General features: G+C 30.7%; 2 protein-coding genes and 1 long non-coding RNA gene across 5 annotated transcripts; all 3 read left to right on the forward strand.

Moving 5' to 3' along the window:
* Positions 1 to 591: 591 nt before the first annotated feature.
* On the forward strand, positions 592 to 1,610 carry LOC146992940 (uncharacterized). Its single transcript, XM_085809673.1, has 2 exons — positions 592 to 688; positions 1,060 to 1,610. The coding sequence occupies exons 1-2, from the start codon at positions 649 to 651 to the stop codon at positions 1,422 to 1,424; spliced, it is 405 nt and encodes a 134-aa protein (XP_085665799.1). The 5' UTR covers positions 592 to 648; the 3' UTR covers positions 1,425 to 1,610.
* An 8,482-nt stretch (positions 1,611 to 10,092) lies between these two features.
* LOC146992941 (uncharacterized) lies at positions 10,093 to 11,102 on the forward strand. 3 transcript variants are annotated; one of them, XR_015039144.1, is made up of 5 exons: positions 10,093 to 10,231; positions 10,354 to 10,411; positions 10,521 to 10,599; positions 10,700 to 10,736; positions 10,899 to 11,102. It is a non-coding gene; the product is annotated as an uncharacterized LOC146992941 (long non-coding RNA). The 3 variants fall into 3 exon arrangements; XR_015039142.1 differs by lacking the exon at positions 10,093 to 10,231 and having other exon boundaries at positions 10,241 to 10,411; XR_015039143.1 differs by lacking the exons at positions 10,093 to 10,231; positions 10,899 to 11,102 and having other exon boundaries at positions 10,241 to 10,411; positions 10,700 to 10,747.
* Positions 11,103 to 15,826: 4,724 nt separating this feature from the next.
* On the forward strand, positions 15,827 to 17,562 carry LOC146992942 (uncharacterized). Its single transcript, XM_085809672.1, has one exon. It carries the CDS (start codon positions 15,979 to 15,981, stop codon positions 17,413 to 17,415), a length of 1,437 nt encoding a protein of 478 aa, XP_085665798.1. The 5' UTR covers positions 15,827 to 15,978; the 3' UTR covers positions 17,416 to 17,562.
* The last annotated feature ends 220 nt before the right edge of the window (positions 17,563 to 17,782 follow it).

A 17,782-nucleotide genomic window follows, 5' to 3' on the forward strand; every position in this document is an offset into this window, starting at 1 on the left:
TACTCCAAACTGAAACAGCGGCTCATTGAAATCTATTCAGAAAGTGAATCTTCAAAAATACGTACTTTACTACAAGGACTTGAACTTGGAGATCAGCGACCTTCATACTTGCTGTCACGAATGCGTGATCTGGCAGGAAGCCATTTTAGTGACAGGCGTCTCAAGACCAGAAGAGGAAAATGCTTATCTTCACTGTCATTGGCTGTATACCACGTGACACTCCCGAAACGTTTAGGCAAAGAATCTGTAAGAGATTCTTTGGTTTTAGGCGCTATTTCTGGTTTTTCGCCAACTGCAATTGTGTTTCTCGCCAATTGTTAGCGGTTTGTTTAAATCAAGGATATTGCTTTTTTTTATTATCAAAATGGATATGTTTAAATGTAAATCTTGCAGTTCATCTTTTTATGCGAAAAGATATTTGAAAGCGCATGCACAAAGAATACACGAATTTAAATAATAGTTGCACCATTTTCGTGTACGTATTGTACGAAGCAATTTTGTACAAAAAATTCTTTAGCTAAACATAGGATACGTATCCATAATATAAGGCGAAGTAATATTAAATGCGGCGAAGACGAATGCCGGGAACTATTTTCTACTACAGGAGATTTAATATCTCACTTAGAGACTTGCCATAATTACAGCAATATGACCAAATGTATAAAACTGGAGTTTCAAAAAAAGCAAGGTATGCAATGAACTTTTTATTATTTTGTTTTCCTAGTTCAATTATAAATAAGCAAAATATATTGCGTAACTTCTGTATATAGCCCTTAATCTTTTTACATTAAAATTAAATAGCTTCATTAAAGCTAGTTCAGCAATACATTTATTTGAAGAAACACCATATATATGGTATTATTAATTTAAGCTGTTTCAGCACACAAATATGCATTTATTTGAAAAAATTAACAAATTAATTACTTTGAAACATATAATTTCAGAACACTATAGTTTTAACAATTAAGATTATTTTTCTGTGTGGCTGCAATCTGCATATTTTTATTTACTAATCAGATGCCCTTATTATGAAAATTTATACATTTATTTATTTATTAGACTTTTATTCATGGCTATCGGATGAAGAAAGAAAAACAAAGACTCATTTTGTGGTAGATTCATCTGGGCAGAAACATAAAAATTACACCAGGACGCTGTTTTGCTGTAATAGAAGTGGGACATACAAAGCAAAAGGCAAAGGTGAAAGACAGCTAAAAGCACAAGGGACTTCCAAAACAGGTTTCTCTTGCACAGCTACTGTCATACTAAAAGATTTTGGCAATCGTTTTGAAGCTGTATATTTTAAAGAACATTACAAGCATGAAAAATCCCTTTGTCATCTCCCTATTCCTAAACAAGAAAAGCAAAGTATAGCAGGCAAGTTATGTGTTAGACCGTATTTTGATTGTATTAATTTCTCTTAAATAAAACTATAATTACTTATGCAGTTGGAGCCTTTCTAGCTGTCATTAATATACAGGTGGTTCAAAATTCCAAAAGTGAATGAATTTTAATATTAATGAAGTTGATAACGAAAATCATTCATGGAAAATTCAGATTGGGAGAGAAACACGCGAGTGTGAAATTTAAAATTAGGCTTAACAGCAGACTTAATTTGCATAATTTTAAATAAAATTATCAGCTTTGAGGACAATAAGACACAGGTATCTCTTCAGGAGTACAAAACTTTTGCAAAATGGAAGGAGTGGGTAGAGCAAAGTAAAGATGAACGTAACACTGTCTGCTGTGGAAAATAATAATGAAGCATGTAAAACCAAGATATTATAATTCTAAATGTGTTATGAAGGAATTAACACATTTATAATTCTAATATCTTAATTTGTTATATTTCATTACTGTTTTATCTGAATGGTTCAATGTTTGTGTTTCTCTGTCAACTGCTTTTAATATAAATTTGGATAATTCTCTTGAAGAAGAGGGACCTTGAAAATGCTGAAGTATCGGGAGGGATTTAGGGAAAACTTCTGTGTGCTCATATTGAAGGTCACGTGACCATTTTTCTTCGCTTCTGCTGCGTGGTTAGAAGTTGAGAAGTTCGTCTCCTACTTGATCGGAGCGTAGGTAAATAAATAATAGTGTTAAATGCGAATTAAAACCGATAATTATAAATAAATAATAATGTTAAATGCGAATTAAAACCGATAATTATAAATAAATAATAATGTTAAATGCGAATTAAAACCGATAATTATAAATAAATAATAATGTTAAATGCGAATTAAAACCGATAATTATAAATAAATAATAATGCATAAATGCGAATTAATGCGAATTAAAACCGATAATTATAAATAAATAATAATGGTAAATACGAATTAAAACCGATAATTATAAATAAATAATAATGTTAAATGCGAATTAAAACCGATAATTATAAATAAATAATAATGTTAAATGCGAATTAAAACCGATAATTATAAATAAATAATAATGCATAAATGCGAATTAAAACCGATAATTATAAATAAATAATAATGGTAAATATGAATTAAAACCGATAATTATAAATAAATAATAATGTTAAATGCGAATTAAAACCGATAATAATGTTAAATGGGAATTAAAACCGATAATTATAAATAAATAATAATGTAATTAATTATTATTTTTATATGTTTTTTTCCCTTTTGCTTTTCATTTCTTACATATATACGGATAATTAAATATAATAAGAAGATTAATTATTATTTTTATATGTTTTTTTCCCTTTTGCTTTTCATTTCTTACATATATACGGATAATTAAATATAATAAGAAGATTAATTATTATTTTTATGTTTTTCCCTTTTGCTTTTCATTTTTTACATATATTGTTCGTAATTGGAGTTTCAATAAAAAAAAATTTAAATTCCCTTTTGCTTTTCATTTTTATTTTTAGAATTAAAACGGATAATTAAATAAATGATAAATTATTAATGTAAATAATAAATTAATGTATGTAAATTCGGTGTCTCCTACTTGATCGGAGCGTACGCAAATAAAAAGGCGACCCACCCTTTAAGGAAATGTTCCTCTTTTTGCAATCACAACTCGAAAATTATAAATCAGAGAAGTAACTAGGCAGGATTCTGATACTTAATTTGGAATGAACTTTGCAAGTCATTTCGTAGCGTTTAATTTTTTTCATATCTTGAATCTCTTACTATCATTAAATAAGGAAGAAATTGCAGGTTTAAATGTATAGTTCTCACAATGTAATAAACGACAGTACTTGCAACCTGTGCAGTCGCACGAAGAGGCATGGTTAGGGACAGAAAAAGTTTGGATTTAGAAGTACGATTGACATTACCAAATGGCAAAGTTAAAGGCAGATAGATTTTTTCTCTGTTATTTACACTAATAAGCGGGAGGGCAAGAACGCCTTTCTAATTGTTATTTGAAATTAAATTTTACAATTTACTTTACTTTTGCTTTTAATTTACTTTCTACAGCATTCAGTACGTGAAACCGTCAATAATAATATAATAATGATAATAAAAATGGTATCACACAACTAAAAGTATATACTACTTCGTAAATTTCGATAAATTAATTACTGAAAATATTAAGCATATCAGTGGCAGCGTTGGACCTAATAGTTTTAAGTTGCATTTCAACATTTGAAAGAACGCGAATTACATTGCTATTTTCACCACACAAACGAATGGAATATTTCAGAAAAGAATTCTCCCCCGTTATTACAATATTTCAATAATTTTCGCAAATTAAAAAATTTATTTAATACGTTTTAATAATAAATGAAGCGATTTTCACTCATATAATCCCTTTGTACATTACTATCTTTCATTTCAGAACCACTGCATAACTTTTCTAAGACATAAATAGCTTCCGTTAATATATGTTCCCATACATTATATTTATTTTTTTTATATTTTTGTCTTTAATAAATTAATGATAGATAGATAAAAAAATTGATACTGCTTAATTTATAAGCAGCGTAAAAACTGGAAATCTGAGGTCATTAATTTCCGAGACATTAATAGTTTTTCAAGATGCAAATAAAGCAGATAACAATAATCATAAATATTAATGCTCCTAAAATATATCCGCATTTCCTAACTGATTTTTGCTTTTTGATCCACCACAAACCTATTTTCATTAAATGAAGTTTTGCGCATTTCTCTGCAAAGTACGCAAAACTTGTTTCATACAACTTTATTTTAACTAAACGTTATACTTGTTTAGGAAAGTATAAAACAAGTATTTATGTGTACTACTTTTAAAATCCATGTGACAGAGTGTGCGTTCTCATCTTGAAATATACGTTGTGTCGATGAGCTTAACTACAAATTATTAAACATTTCTGGCAAAATGCCAAAAATTAAAAACAAAATTTTTTAAACACGTCCTGCGCTCTATCTGCAGGATCTATCAATCAATCAATCGACACGACAATCGAAAATCAATCGACTTGAATGGAGCTCACCAACATGTAAAAAGCCGTTCTATTAATATTCAAGATATGAGAAAGAAGTTTGAAGACATTATGAAAGAAGCAGAGTTTTGAATATACAATTCTTGTATATTCACAAAAATACAAATATACAAATTTATATACAAATTTTATATACAAATTTTTGTGTATAAAATAAATGGGACATAGAAACTAAATTTGAAAAATAGAAGAAAATAAAAACAAGAAAATATTGATGAGTTATGTGAGGATAACAGGCTTGAAAATTCCGAAATGTCTTTTAAAGTAACAGTTTTTTATGCTGCTCTCGACATTTTAAATACTCAGTTAAAATACAGAATGACTGGAATAACAAAAATCGCAATGATGTTTTCATTTTTGGAACTTAAATTTCCGTATTTGTCATTGTTAACAAATACGGAAATTATTAATAACTAGCGGGCAAGCCCGCCAGCTGAGCGGGCTGAAGCCCGCTTTTAATTGTTGACGTGTATAAGAGTTCCTATGTTAAATATCACCGTTATGCCATAGTTGGACCGAACTACCAGGGTTCAGCGGTTTTGCGCGGGTTCCCCCTGCTTTATTCCCGTGCGCATCCAGAAGATACTGCATACACGTCACACATGCGTAAAATCACGAAAACACCTAAGCAGGCAGCCCGCTCGCCGGGATTCGAACTTTGGACCGAACTACCTGTGTTCAGCGGATTTGCGCGGTCTGCGCCCGCTTTATTCACTTGTGCATCCAGAAGATACTGCATTCCCAATACACATGCGGAAAATCACTGAAACACATATAGAGTCAGCCTGTTGGCCGGGATTCAAAAGTTGGACCGAACTACCAGCGTTTAACGGTTTTGACCGGGTTACGCCTGCTTTATTCACGTATTCATCCAGAAGATACTCCGCACACAATACACATGCGTAAAATCACGAAAACACCCATGCAGCCAACCCGCTAGCCGGTATTCGTAAGTTGGACCGAATAACCAGCGTTCAACGGTTTTTCGCGGGATTCATCCGCTTTATTCACCTATGCATCCAGAAGATACTGCATACACGGTACACATACGTAAAATCACCCAAACACCCACGGACCCAGTCTGTTTTCCGGGATTCGAAAGTTGGACCGAACTACCAGCGTTAAACGGTTTTGCGCGAGCTGCACCCGCTTTATTCACGTATGCATCCAGAAGATACTGCAAACATCATACACATGCGGAAAATCAAGAAAACACGCATTCAGCCAGCCCGTTAGCCGGGATTTGAACGTTGGACCGAATTACCAGTGTTCAGCGGTATAAGCGGGCTGTGCCCGCTTTATTCACATATGCATCCACAACATACTTCATAAACATGCGGAAACACATGCGGAAAATCACGAATATTTGTCATTGTTAACAAATACGGAAATTATTAATAATGTTTCAAAAATACAGAAAAAAATATAAAGAAGACTTTGCTAATGTACTGGAAGTACAACTTTTATTATTTATAAATACTTTCAGAACAGATATCCAAAATTTGAAATCCGTTAAGGATTTAGCTAAATTAGCAATGGTAAAATACTATGACATGACAAGCAGTTAATCGGGAGTGCAATTAACTTATATTGTATTTATCATTCATTATCTGTAACCAAAGCCACGAGCGAGAGGTCATTTTCAATAATAAAAACATATTTAAGAAACACTATGATACAAGATCGGTTGTTAAACCTATCACTATTGAGCGTTGAAGTTGACATGGCTGTGAAAATGGACGTCCAGGTATTGATAAATAATTTTGCGGAAATGAAGGTTAGGAGACGCAAATTTTAATAAAAAAGATTTTTGTCTTTATGATGAATTTCGGTCACCAGTGCTTTAATTACACTTATTGAGGGGGGGAATTAGAGAAGAACAGCAGTACGGGCTGAGGGAAAATTAAAAAGAAACAGGAAAAATCTTTAGCATTCATGTTTTTTTATAAAAATGTATTCAAGTAGTTAAGTGTACCAAAAGGATTTTTAAAAGGACAGCAAAAATATTACATATTTTCTACTAAAATTGTATATTCAAATAGTTTTCTTTATGAAGTTTATGATAAATATGTTTTATATTTAACAAATGTACTTGTATATTATTGCATAAATTATGTTCGTAAGTTGAGTAAAATCACAGATTACTATCTATTGATGTAATATTTTTTCTGTAAGTTTATCAATTATCTTGTCTGTCAATATCAATTATCTATCACTCACACGCACGCACACAAAGTCTTAAATTACAGAATTAAAATCATCTGACGTCAAATACCCAGACTAAAGCAAATTTGCATTTCACCAGTTAGCAAAGGGGAAATATTTTCCTTTTTATTCTTTCTTCATATTACATAACTTTCAAATGGTTCCCTGAGAACGTGCTTTTATTTTTTAACAATTAATCCAGATGTGATAAAAATCATGAAAACATTGGCTCCAGGAATCCTTGATTTTTTTTTTTTTTTTTTTTTTTTTACTTTTCACGTTTTTTTTCTTTAGTTTAATTTTTATTTTTAAGCACATTAAATTTATTGGTTTAGGGACCCAGGAAATTATTTTGCATACGGGACCAAGAATTCTAGTTACACCACTGTCTATAATGTATATATGCGTAGCTAGTATATGTGTAATGAGATGAACTACCAGTGCTCACACACTTTACCGCCAGGCCGCTGCTGAACCCTTCATTAATTAATGACATAATCACACAAAGCCACGCATTTACACACAACTCGTGAACATAACAAGCAACCAGCGCATTAGCGGGATTCGAACTTCGGACAGAACTACCAGTGCTCACACACTTTACCGCCAGGCCGCTGCTGAAATCTTCATTAATTAATTACATAATCACACAAAGCCACGCATTTACACACAACTCGTGAACATAACAAGCAACCGGCGCATTAGCGGGATTCGAACTTCGGACAGAACTACCAGTGCTCACACACTTTACCGCCAGGCCGCTGCTGAAATCTTCATTAATTAATTACATAATCACACAAAGCCACGCATTTACACACAACTCGTGAACATAACAACCAACCCAATTATTCTACACTTATATAATAATTCTATAATTATTCACATTATTTAAGTGATATGATTCATTAGTGTAATTGTACTGGCTCGTATACACACGAGGAAAACCACGAAATTTCCAATGCAGCCAGGGCAATATGAAAGACAAAAAAATGTAACAAATAACCAACAATTAAAGGTTACCAATAATAGTGTACAACAGAGATGTATACCTCTCGCCAACTGAAAACAATTGTTAAATTCAATGGAAATGAATTTTCAAAATCAACAGACATGCGGTCTTTAAATTTTGTACATCCGAATTGTCTTCTCTCTTAAGCAGCAATATGACAAAACATTTAAAAGAAGAGCACATCTTTAGAATTTCCGATAGACAGTCTTGCGCCGAACAGTGTTGCCATTGCTCGCTTAGAAATCGTCGAGTTTCTTAATCAAAAACACATAAATGCTTTACAAAATGTTAAATAGTTAATAAAACAAATTACAAATTTGAGCTTTCAGATGCCCATATTCGGGTGGTGACGTACATATTCAAAATTTCATAGCTGTAGGTACCGTTGTTTTATCACAGTATCTGCATAAATGTTATGTACGTTAAACATACGTATATTTATGCTGATTCTTTATTATTAAATATCTTTAAATATAACACACAGCGATAATATTCGGTAGAAACAGTTCAACGCAAAATGCGAAAACGAAATTAATAGCCCTTCTGGGCTAACGCGCTTTGGGATAAAAACGCAAAAATAGAACATAACAGCTTTCATTGTCAGTGCTTTAAAAAAAAAAAAAAAAAAAAAAAAAAATCGATAGGCCTTATTTAATTTAATAAAATCGAAAAGTTGAGCAAGTTGCATATTTTTGAGAGGATAAATATGCCACGAAACCTTCAAAATCATTTTTTAGTTCATCACGCACGCATATCTGCACACAAAAATAACAATACCTATTATTCTTCTGCATCTCTGTTTAAAAATGTTTTAAAAAACATATGTACCGAAAAACATTTATTTGTAAAGTAAAATATTTTTTTTTTCCGAAAATATTTTAAATAAATTTAAAAAAGAAGATTTTTCGCGATCATATTTTGCCGCGGTTAAGCCCGTGCAGCTGTCTGTTTGTCTGTCAGGTACTGAAAAAAATCAGTACCTCGGTACTTACGTGAAAACGTGGTTTGGACTTTGCCAAAGCTAAGTTTACTTTTAATCTATTTTCATCCATTACATTTTTTAATATTATTTTTCACTTGAAATTTGTTTTAATACTTTGTTTTCATAGATACATATCATTACTATTATTTTTATTTTCCTTTTTTTTTTGTAACAGTACTTTCTAGTTTGAACTTTTCACTTCTCTATCTTCCTATAATGAACTAATATTGTTTAATTAAACTTATAATTACTTTTCATCTTTATTAAACTTTTTTATTTCTGATAATTTTGACTTTTGCATAATTGCCAAGTTTCTGAAATTTCTAACAATAAATTTCATTAAACTATTTCTGTCACTGTACTGACTTTTTTGAATATGGCTTCTTTGCATGAAAAACTGAAATATTTCTGTTTAATTACTGACATGCATTTAATTAATACAGAGGCAGCTGCACTCGAGTTTGCCACCGATGCTGGACTTCTTCCCAGAGAGGATGAGGCACCACCTTGCCCCAAGTGCCAGGCACCAATGAGAAGCAACAAGAGAAAGGAATCAAAGCTGGGATGGCGTTGGGTCTGCAGCCTGAGAAATCGCAACAACTGCTCTGGCATGATTAACCCCATTGAAAACACCTTTTTTGAAGGTACAAAAATCCCAATAAGGGAAGCTTTAGTCATAACTGTGTACTTTGTTCTAGATCACAGTTTTAGCTACATAAATCAGCAGCTAAAGCTATGGAGGGAAAAGCAAAAATTACCAGTAATTGCAAATGAGACTATTGTTGACTTTTTATCATATTGTCGTGAGGTATGCGAAATTTTTGCCTCTCATCATAGCAGAATGTTAGGTGGTAAAGGAAAATCTATATTAATTGATGAAACATTTTTGACCCGCCGCAAGTACAACCGCGGCAGGGTCACCAAAAATATGACCATCGTAGTTTTAGGCATCTACTGTCGAGAAGACAAAGAAGGATTATTTTTCAAGGTTAATGGAAAAAGCAAAAGGCATTTATGGCCTTACATTAAACATCATGTTCACCCAGAAACCACCTTCATATACACTGACTCTGCTCCACAATATAAAAGGATAGAAAATTTATTTCCGGCAGCAACACATAAAACTACCAATCACAAGAAAGGTAAATATGTGTCTTTTTTCTTTAATGAGTGACATTTTGTTTTTCATCCTTAACATTCATTAATCCTTTATTTACAGGCGTATCCGTAGATCCCGATGATAAACAGAACACTATAAATGATCTTGAGGGTGAAAACAAACTTTTTAAGAGGTCTATAAAGAGCAAGAGAACAGATGATATTTGCACACAGTACATGGCTGTACATTATTACAGGCGGTTCCGCTTGAAGCCCTTTACTTATGATGGAGAAAGACTTGCTCAGTTTCTACAGGACATTAAAGCTGTGTATCCAGGCCATGGAAAAGTCGGCCTTGAACTTAAAATGTTGGACGAACCAACATCAGAAAGCGAAGGAATTGAGGACCTGATGCCTCCAAAGAAATCAGCCCGACAAGATGATGATATACCATTCATTCAGGAAGATGATGATAAATGGGGTAAAACCAACAAATATAACTTTATTTTTGACATAATTTATTTATTTACATATATATACATACAAAAATTGCATTTAAATATTAAATTACATACCATTATAATCTATGTGCTTATTTTTCAGAGTAAGGGAACACAGACCAAGTTTTAAAACTGGAATAAATGATAAGAAAAGCATACAAGTAAATTGTTTACTATAATTTGTGTAAATGTTCAGATGGTCCACAAATTTTGATTTAATACCTATTTGTTTTTCACTACATGAAATTGTTATTTTTTATTTCCTTTTAGAATTCAACCAAAAAACAGAGCCCAGAAAACAAAAGGATGGAAATGTTGCGAAAATGTTGCATATCTTTTACAGAAAGAGGTAAATGTGTATTTCAGTTATTCTCAACTTTTATTTTGACGTGAGAGCTATTCTTCATATATTTTGTTATTCCTTCATTAAAATAAACTTTCTTTCACAGCTGCAGATCCAAAATGTCATGAAATACTATGACAGAGGTAAGACAAAATTTTAACCATTCACAGCTTATGTTTCAAATTATTGCTTCACTTTATTTTAATACTACTTCTTCAGTAAAAGCAACTTAAAATTTATTTAGTTATTATTAGTATAAGTTTACCTACTTATTTTTCAGTAAAAAAAACTTTATTGCAAATTAGGTAATCCAAAAAAATAAATAAAAGAAAGAAGAAAATTAATTTTGACAGATAAATTGACAAACATAGAGGTGAGTTGATTAATTTAAAGGTTTCCAGCCTACTTCTTACCAGAAAACATTTTATTGTTAAGGATAATTTATCACCCCTTTCAGGTAAAGAATATTGCAGAAATGAGAAATGAATCATGGAAAGAAATGAATCTTCAGTCAGAAAATATACAGGTGAATTCATTACTTTTAATGTTTCCAGCCTGTTTATTTTAATTATGTATTTTCATACTACGTTTATTATTTTAATTTTACCACTTATTTATTATTTTAAATATAAGGATTCAATCTTACATTATTAACTTCTTAAACTTGCCACCCTTTTGTGGTAATTGTGTATTTTTGTACTATGTTCAATTATTATTTTCTAGTTAAAAAGAGTATGTAGTTAACAAAAGATTAAAACTAAACAACAGAAAGAACACTTTTAGAAAAAATATTAAAACATTTAATAAAAGTGTTTATATATACGCTAACTTATGTTTTCATTATCGTAACCTTGTTTAGTTATCTTGTATTATGAATATGCATAATATGGATATTTTGTTTAGGGACTTCAAAAATAACATTTTGCTGCCACTTAGACGAGGGAAGAAGCAAATGGAGAAATCAACTCGGATGACAAACCCAGTGCCTGGGGGTATAGCCAGGTTTTTCTTTCAAGAAACACATCCGAGTTGAAACGACTGATGCGGGCCACACCTGAAAGCGAAGGAACTGAGCAACTGCTGCCACCGCAGGAAATCTCGACGATCATGAAATTTAAAATCTTGTTTACTTATCTTGTATTTTGAATATGCATAATATGGATATTTTGTTTAGGGACTTCAAAAATGACATTTTGCTGCCACTTAGACGAGGGAAGAAGCAGATGGAGAAATCAACTCGGATGACAAACCCAGTACCTGGGGGTATAGCCAGGTTTTTCTTTCAAGAAACACATCGGAGTTGAAACGACTGATGCGGGCCACACCTGAAAGCGAAGGAACTGAGCAACTGCTGCCACCACAGGAAATCTCGACGATCATGAAATTTAAAATCTTGTTTATTTATCTTGTATTCTGAACATATACAACATGGATATTTTCTCTACAAAAAACTCCAAATAGTGAACTGCCAAGTAATACTGCTGAAAACTGCAAAATGTGGTGCTGAATGGTAAGTAATATAAAATATATGTGTACACATTAAAATTAGAGGATTATGGCTCCTGGCGAAACCTCGTAAAAAAAAACGCATCAGGATTCCTACCTCCTAGTCTTACACGTACTAGCTTAAAAATTGGGATTATTTGTAACTATTTTGTTTCACTAATATCATTAATCACATTTCTTACTGTTTCTATTTTTTTATCAAATTTAGATTTAATTAAAAATCACTTTAACCTGCATGTAACGTCATGTAATGTGAAAATAGTGCTTATTTTTTAAATGAAATTATATGATAATACCCGCATAAATATTTTTTATAAATAATTGATTTAAATATAATTATAAAAACTCTAATTTACAAAATTTGGTAATGCTTCAATTAAAATGAGTAGTCAAAAAGCAGAAGAAAAGATTTTTCTTTTGTTAAGTACGTGTAAGTCTTAAGGTGATGTGGAAATGGAATCATTTCTAATTTCAAAATGCAAAATGCTTGTAAAAATTGTTCTTTTTCAGATCTGATGAACAGGCCTCGATCTATAAGAGTGGAGTTCAGTGAAACGAAGTATTGGATTTTAACAAGGAATGAATCTATAACAGTTTTTCTTGTGAAAAAATGAAATTTTATAAGTTATCAGCAGAGTCATAGTTACTGTTTTCAGCGCCCAGGGAAAACTGAAGATTTTGTGCCCCTCCCGACTACTGGCCAAAAATGGAAAACATTCAACTCTAAAAATTCGTAACATCATTTTGGCCTTCCTTGGATGATGTGCCCACGGACATATGCCCCCTTTCTAGCCCTGGTTATCATATACACAGTTTCTTGTGAACTTGTTGACTGTGAGAACCTGGATACATATTTTCTTGCAAAACTGTGAGAAACTAGATAAAAATTTTCTTGTGAAAAGATGAAACTGTGAGAACCTGGATAAAAATATTCTTGTGAAAAGGTGAAACTGTGAGAACCTGGATAAAAATTTTCTAGTGAAAAAGTGAAATTTTTATATAAATATACATAACATAATTTAAGAAGACAAAGATTGTACAAGCAATGTCATCTAGGGGTAAGTACCTTCATTTTGCAATATATGTTTACATTGATAAATTAAAAAATATGAAATTCTAGCATATTGAAACATAAGTTAAGAAATATTTGTTTAAATTTATTAATTAAAAAAGGTGAAATTCTTACATATTGAAACAAAAGTTAAGAAATATATGTTTAAATTGATTAATTAAAAAGAGTTGAAATTCTTGCATATTGAAAAATAAGTTAAGAAATGTATGTTTAAATTGATTAATTAAAAAAAAGTTGAAATTCTAACACAGGGAAAAATAGAAAATATATGTTCAAATTGATTAATTAATAAAAAAAAATGAGTGCTATATACTGAAAAATAAGTTTCTTAAAAAGAACTTAGCATATATTACAAATACCTTAATAAATGTTCTAATTTTTCATTTCTCATCCATATATATCATGTTTAACTATCATACACTTACCTGCATAACATAATTAATTTAAATATAAATTCATTATTAATTTAAATGCCAAATAATATAATGCCGAAATTACATGCAAGTCAAATTTTTAGGTTGGAAGCTTTCTTTTAAATCGATTGTTTACAGTTTGAGCGTAAGTACTTCTTCGCCCTATAGCGTTTCATGCAAAACATTTCACTCGTTAAAGTACACGTTAATTAAAATTTCTTGTTCTATTACTTTAGACTGAATTACAATTAGTAAGTTATCATATCATGCTTAGTAATATAACATTAACTATGTTGTACAACATCGAAGAAATAGGGAATGTCAGGCGTCATCATGTCAACATGAACAAGGGTAAGTTCAATTTTTCCTTTGGCAGTTCAGAATTGTTTTCCCTGTCCACTTCCCTCGGAAAGCGCATTTCGAAATCCAAGATGGCGGCCAAAAACTCGCCAAATTCAGCCAAGAGCCGGGTATCCGAAATGAGCCTTTGATTCAAAATCTAGATGAAACTAAGATTAATATTTTGCCTGATTTAAAATTATGGTAAATTGTTTTCTCTTGTATTTATGAACAGCATATTAAATATTTATATAAAAGTGATTAATTATCTATATTTAAGTAACCTGAGATTTGTAACAATTGTTTTTCTTATTATTAAATTAAGTATCATATTTCTTACTAATCTACTGTATAGGCATATTTGTAAATTTAAAGATACTTTTTTTATTCCATTAGTTTTTAGTATATAAGATACATCTGTCATGATATTTACATTTTTCAGTAACTATATTATACTAATGAGCTAATAGTCAGTTTAGAGTTTTCGCCAGTAATCTATTGTCACATTTGTGAACAGGTGGTGTGGCTACACCGGACGTTGCCAGAGCGGACACGTACAATTTCGCGATCAGAGCAGACACTTCGAAACTCATCGTGGTTAGAGCTGCACATCTTTTCCCCATCTTAGAACAGATAAAGGGTGCAGATAAATAAGTAAATAAATACTTTTAAAAATTGCAAATATAATTTAAAACAGTATTTTAAGTGGCAAATCTCTTTTACCGATGTTCTCTGTTTTTGCACTCGATTATCGAATTACAATGATAAATACATTTTTGCCAATCATATTTAATTATTTATATGTATTTAAATTGTTATGATATTATAGTGCGAATGCATTTTAAACATAGCGAAATGTAATAAAAATAAAAACTTTTGTGTAAATATAAAATGTAATAAAAATAAAAATTTCAGGGATTTTGTGGAAAACTGTATTTTAGAGTCAAATATTAGAACAGGTGCAGTTACCATAAAATTAATTAGCTGCATTAATGTAAGTAAAAATAAATATTAGAAGTAAAATATACAAAACAGATACTAGTAAATAAATACTAGCTATCCTTTATTATAAAGGCATAAATATAATTTACAATTTAGTCCAACCTAGTTACAAAACTTAAAGATTTTAGACATTTTTCTAAATTGTTTGATGTTTCGAATTCTTTTAGGATGTTTTTAATTCTTTCATCCAATTTTACATATGCTTTTTTCCTTGTTATTTCAGGGTCGCCTAATTCTCTGGCTTTCAAATTAAAAGACACTTTTTTGTGTTTCTTCTTTTAGTATTTTAACTAATAAGCTATTGATCTAACATACAGCTATTGATGGCTGCGGCTTCAAAATCAAATTTTATAATGTCCGGCTTCTACTTAGGGTACCAACATTTCACTTCCTGAAACATTGCAACTTACGTTGCTTGTGTCTTATAAGGCAGAAATGCAAAAAGCGCTGGATAAATATTGGTCTCAGTTGCTGTACTCCTTAAGTTGATGTTCAAATTTCAAAACACTTACTATTTTATATATTGTTGAAAGAATTGATTAGGGCAATGAAATGTTCATTAAAAAAAAATTTCAGTTGCAAGCTGATATTCTAATATCATACCATTGTTTGCATGGAATTCATATTTAGTAGGTATAAAATAATATAAAATTTTCTTTTCAAGTTCATATAAATGAAAAACTTTATTTTGCATATAGTATATATAATTTTTATCTCCTAATTATCTTTTTAAATTATTGCAGGGGGTGGAAGAGAAACGAATTTTGCAAGATGCAAGATTCTCTTCGAGAGATGATATTGAAACAAAACAGTTAATAACGAGAAAAGACCTGCATAACATTAAGAGGGATTTTGGTCTGAGCATTAATTCTAAAGGATTTATTTTAACAGATGATGAGACAAGTGTTTGGTCCTGGGTTAATACGATGTCGCAAATGGAATTCAACCCCGTTCTGATGTATAAACGTCAAGGAGAAAAATATGCAAATGTAAACGAAAATGATTTCATGTTAGCAATAATGACAGAATTTCAAAAAAAAAAAAAAAAAAAAAATGTTGATAGAATTTGGTAATGATAGAATCTGTATTGATTCTACACATGGAATTTCTGCTTATGGATTTGAACTTGTAACATTGCTTGTCGTTGATAAGTATGAAGAGGGCATACCAGTTGTTTTCTTAATATCATCAACAGTATCAGAAAAAATTTTGGTAAACTTTTTTAACTGCATCAAAAAGATCATTGATATCAAGCCAAAGGTTTTCATGAGCGATGATGCTCCCATGTTCTATAATGCATGGGAGCATACATTTGGTTCTTGCCAAAAATTATTATGTGCTTGGCATGTGGACAGAGCATGGAAAGGTCATTTGAATTCTGTGCCAAAACATAAAAGACAAGCAGTGTACAAAACTTTAAAAACTTTAATGTATGAATTAGATGAAGAAATGTTCAACAAAATGTTAGAAACATTTTCTGAGCAACTATGTGAAGATGAAGACACGAGAGAATTCCATAAATATTTTATGACATACTATTTTGAAAGAGCCAAAATGTGGGCATACTGTTTCAGAAAAGGGGCTAAAATCAACACCAATATGTATGTTGAAACATTTCATCGGAAATTAAAATATATTTATTTAGATGGGAAGAAAACCAAACGGGTTGATAAATGTATCATCGAGTTAATTAATCTTGTCAATGATCAAAAGTTTGACACTTACATAAAATATCAGAAAGGAAAAATAACAAAGAAGACAACAAAAACATTTCAACGTTATAAAGCTGCTGAGCTTTTAAATGCTAACTGTGTAAAAAAAGATGATGTATGGGAAGTTTCATCAGAACTGGGAGAAAATTCTTATAAAATTATCAGAGATCATGTTTGTAATGATTTATGCCTCATAACTTGTAGACTTTGTTCATGCTGTTTAAAAGCTTATAAATGTACATGCCATGATTATTCTATTTTAAATAATATGTGTAAACATATACATTTTGTAATCATGTCTGAAAAAAAGACAGAACCTTATATAGGCCCTCTAAACAGAATACCTACTAGGAATAATTATGAATCTTTAACAGTAAGTAAAACATGCATTAGTGAACTTATTCAATCTTCATTTTCAATTTCTGAAAAATTAAACTGCATTGAAAATATGGACATTAATCTTGCTACACAAATAAAAAAGCATTTAAATGTAATTGAACATTTATTAGAAGTTCCTTTGTTAGATAAAGCACATGCTTCAGTTTCAAAAGAACCAACAAATAAAAAAATTGTTCCCCAAAAGAGATTTTATTCAGTTAAAAAACGAAAAGTGTGTAAAAAAGTACAGTTTGGAAATCCTTCAACAGCAGAAAAAAATAATACCAAACCTATTTTATTAAATCAATTAATTGTTAATTCAGATCCCAGCTATGATCATTTGTATTGCAGTGAATTGAATGCCAAAAGTTTAAAAGAAAAGTCACTAAATAATGTTTAAGAAAATTATGCTATTTAAGTATTTTTAAAATTTGTGTATTTATAACAAATTATTTGATTTTTATGTAACTAATCTGGATGTCTCATTTTAATTTAATTATGTATCTTATTATAAATTTAATAAAATTGTTATAACTGTTCTACTGTATATCTAAGCTATGCATTTATCCTATACTTAATCTATGCATACGTTAAATCTATTTATAAAGTCATGCTTTATAATAACTATTCTACTGTAAATGTGAATTACACATTTATCATATACGTAATCATTGTCCAGTTAGGTGATAGGATTGCTGATGTTTCTTTAAATAATGAGTCCAGATAAGCAGGATGGTATGAACAATTTATTAGGAGAATAGGCACAA

Source organism: Stegodyphus dumicola, chromosome X2, assembly GCF_044657685.1.
Source record: "Stegodyphus dumicola isolate Sdum_Otavi_A_Nest chromosome X2, ASM4465768v1".
Taxonomy (NCBI): domain Eukaryota; kingdom Metazoa; phylum Arthropoda; class Arachnida; order Araneae; family Eresidae; genus Stegodyphus; species Stegodyphus dumicola.

Excerpts from the sequence above, each read along its gene's own strand:
- LOC146992942 (XM_085809672.1), top strand. The coding sequence starts at position 15,979 with ATGTTGATAGAATTTGGTAATGATAGAATCTGTATTGATTCTACACAT.
- LOC146992940 (XM_085809673.1), top strand. The coding sequence starts at position 649 with ATGACCAAATGTATAAAACTGGAGTTTCAAAAAAAGCAAG. Across the intron at positions 689-1,059 it reads GGAGTTTCAAAAAAAGCAAG|ACTTTTATTCATGGCTATCG; the intron begins GTATGCAATGAA and ends TTTATTTATTAG.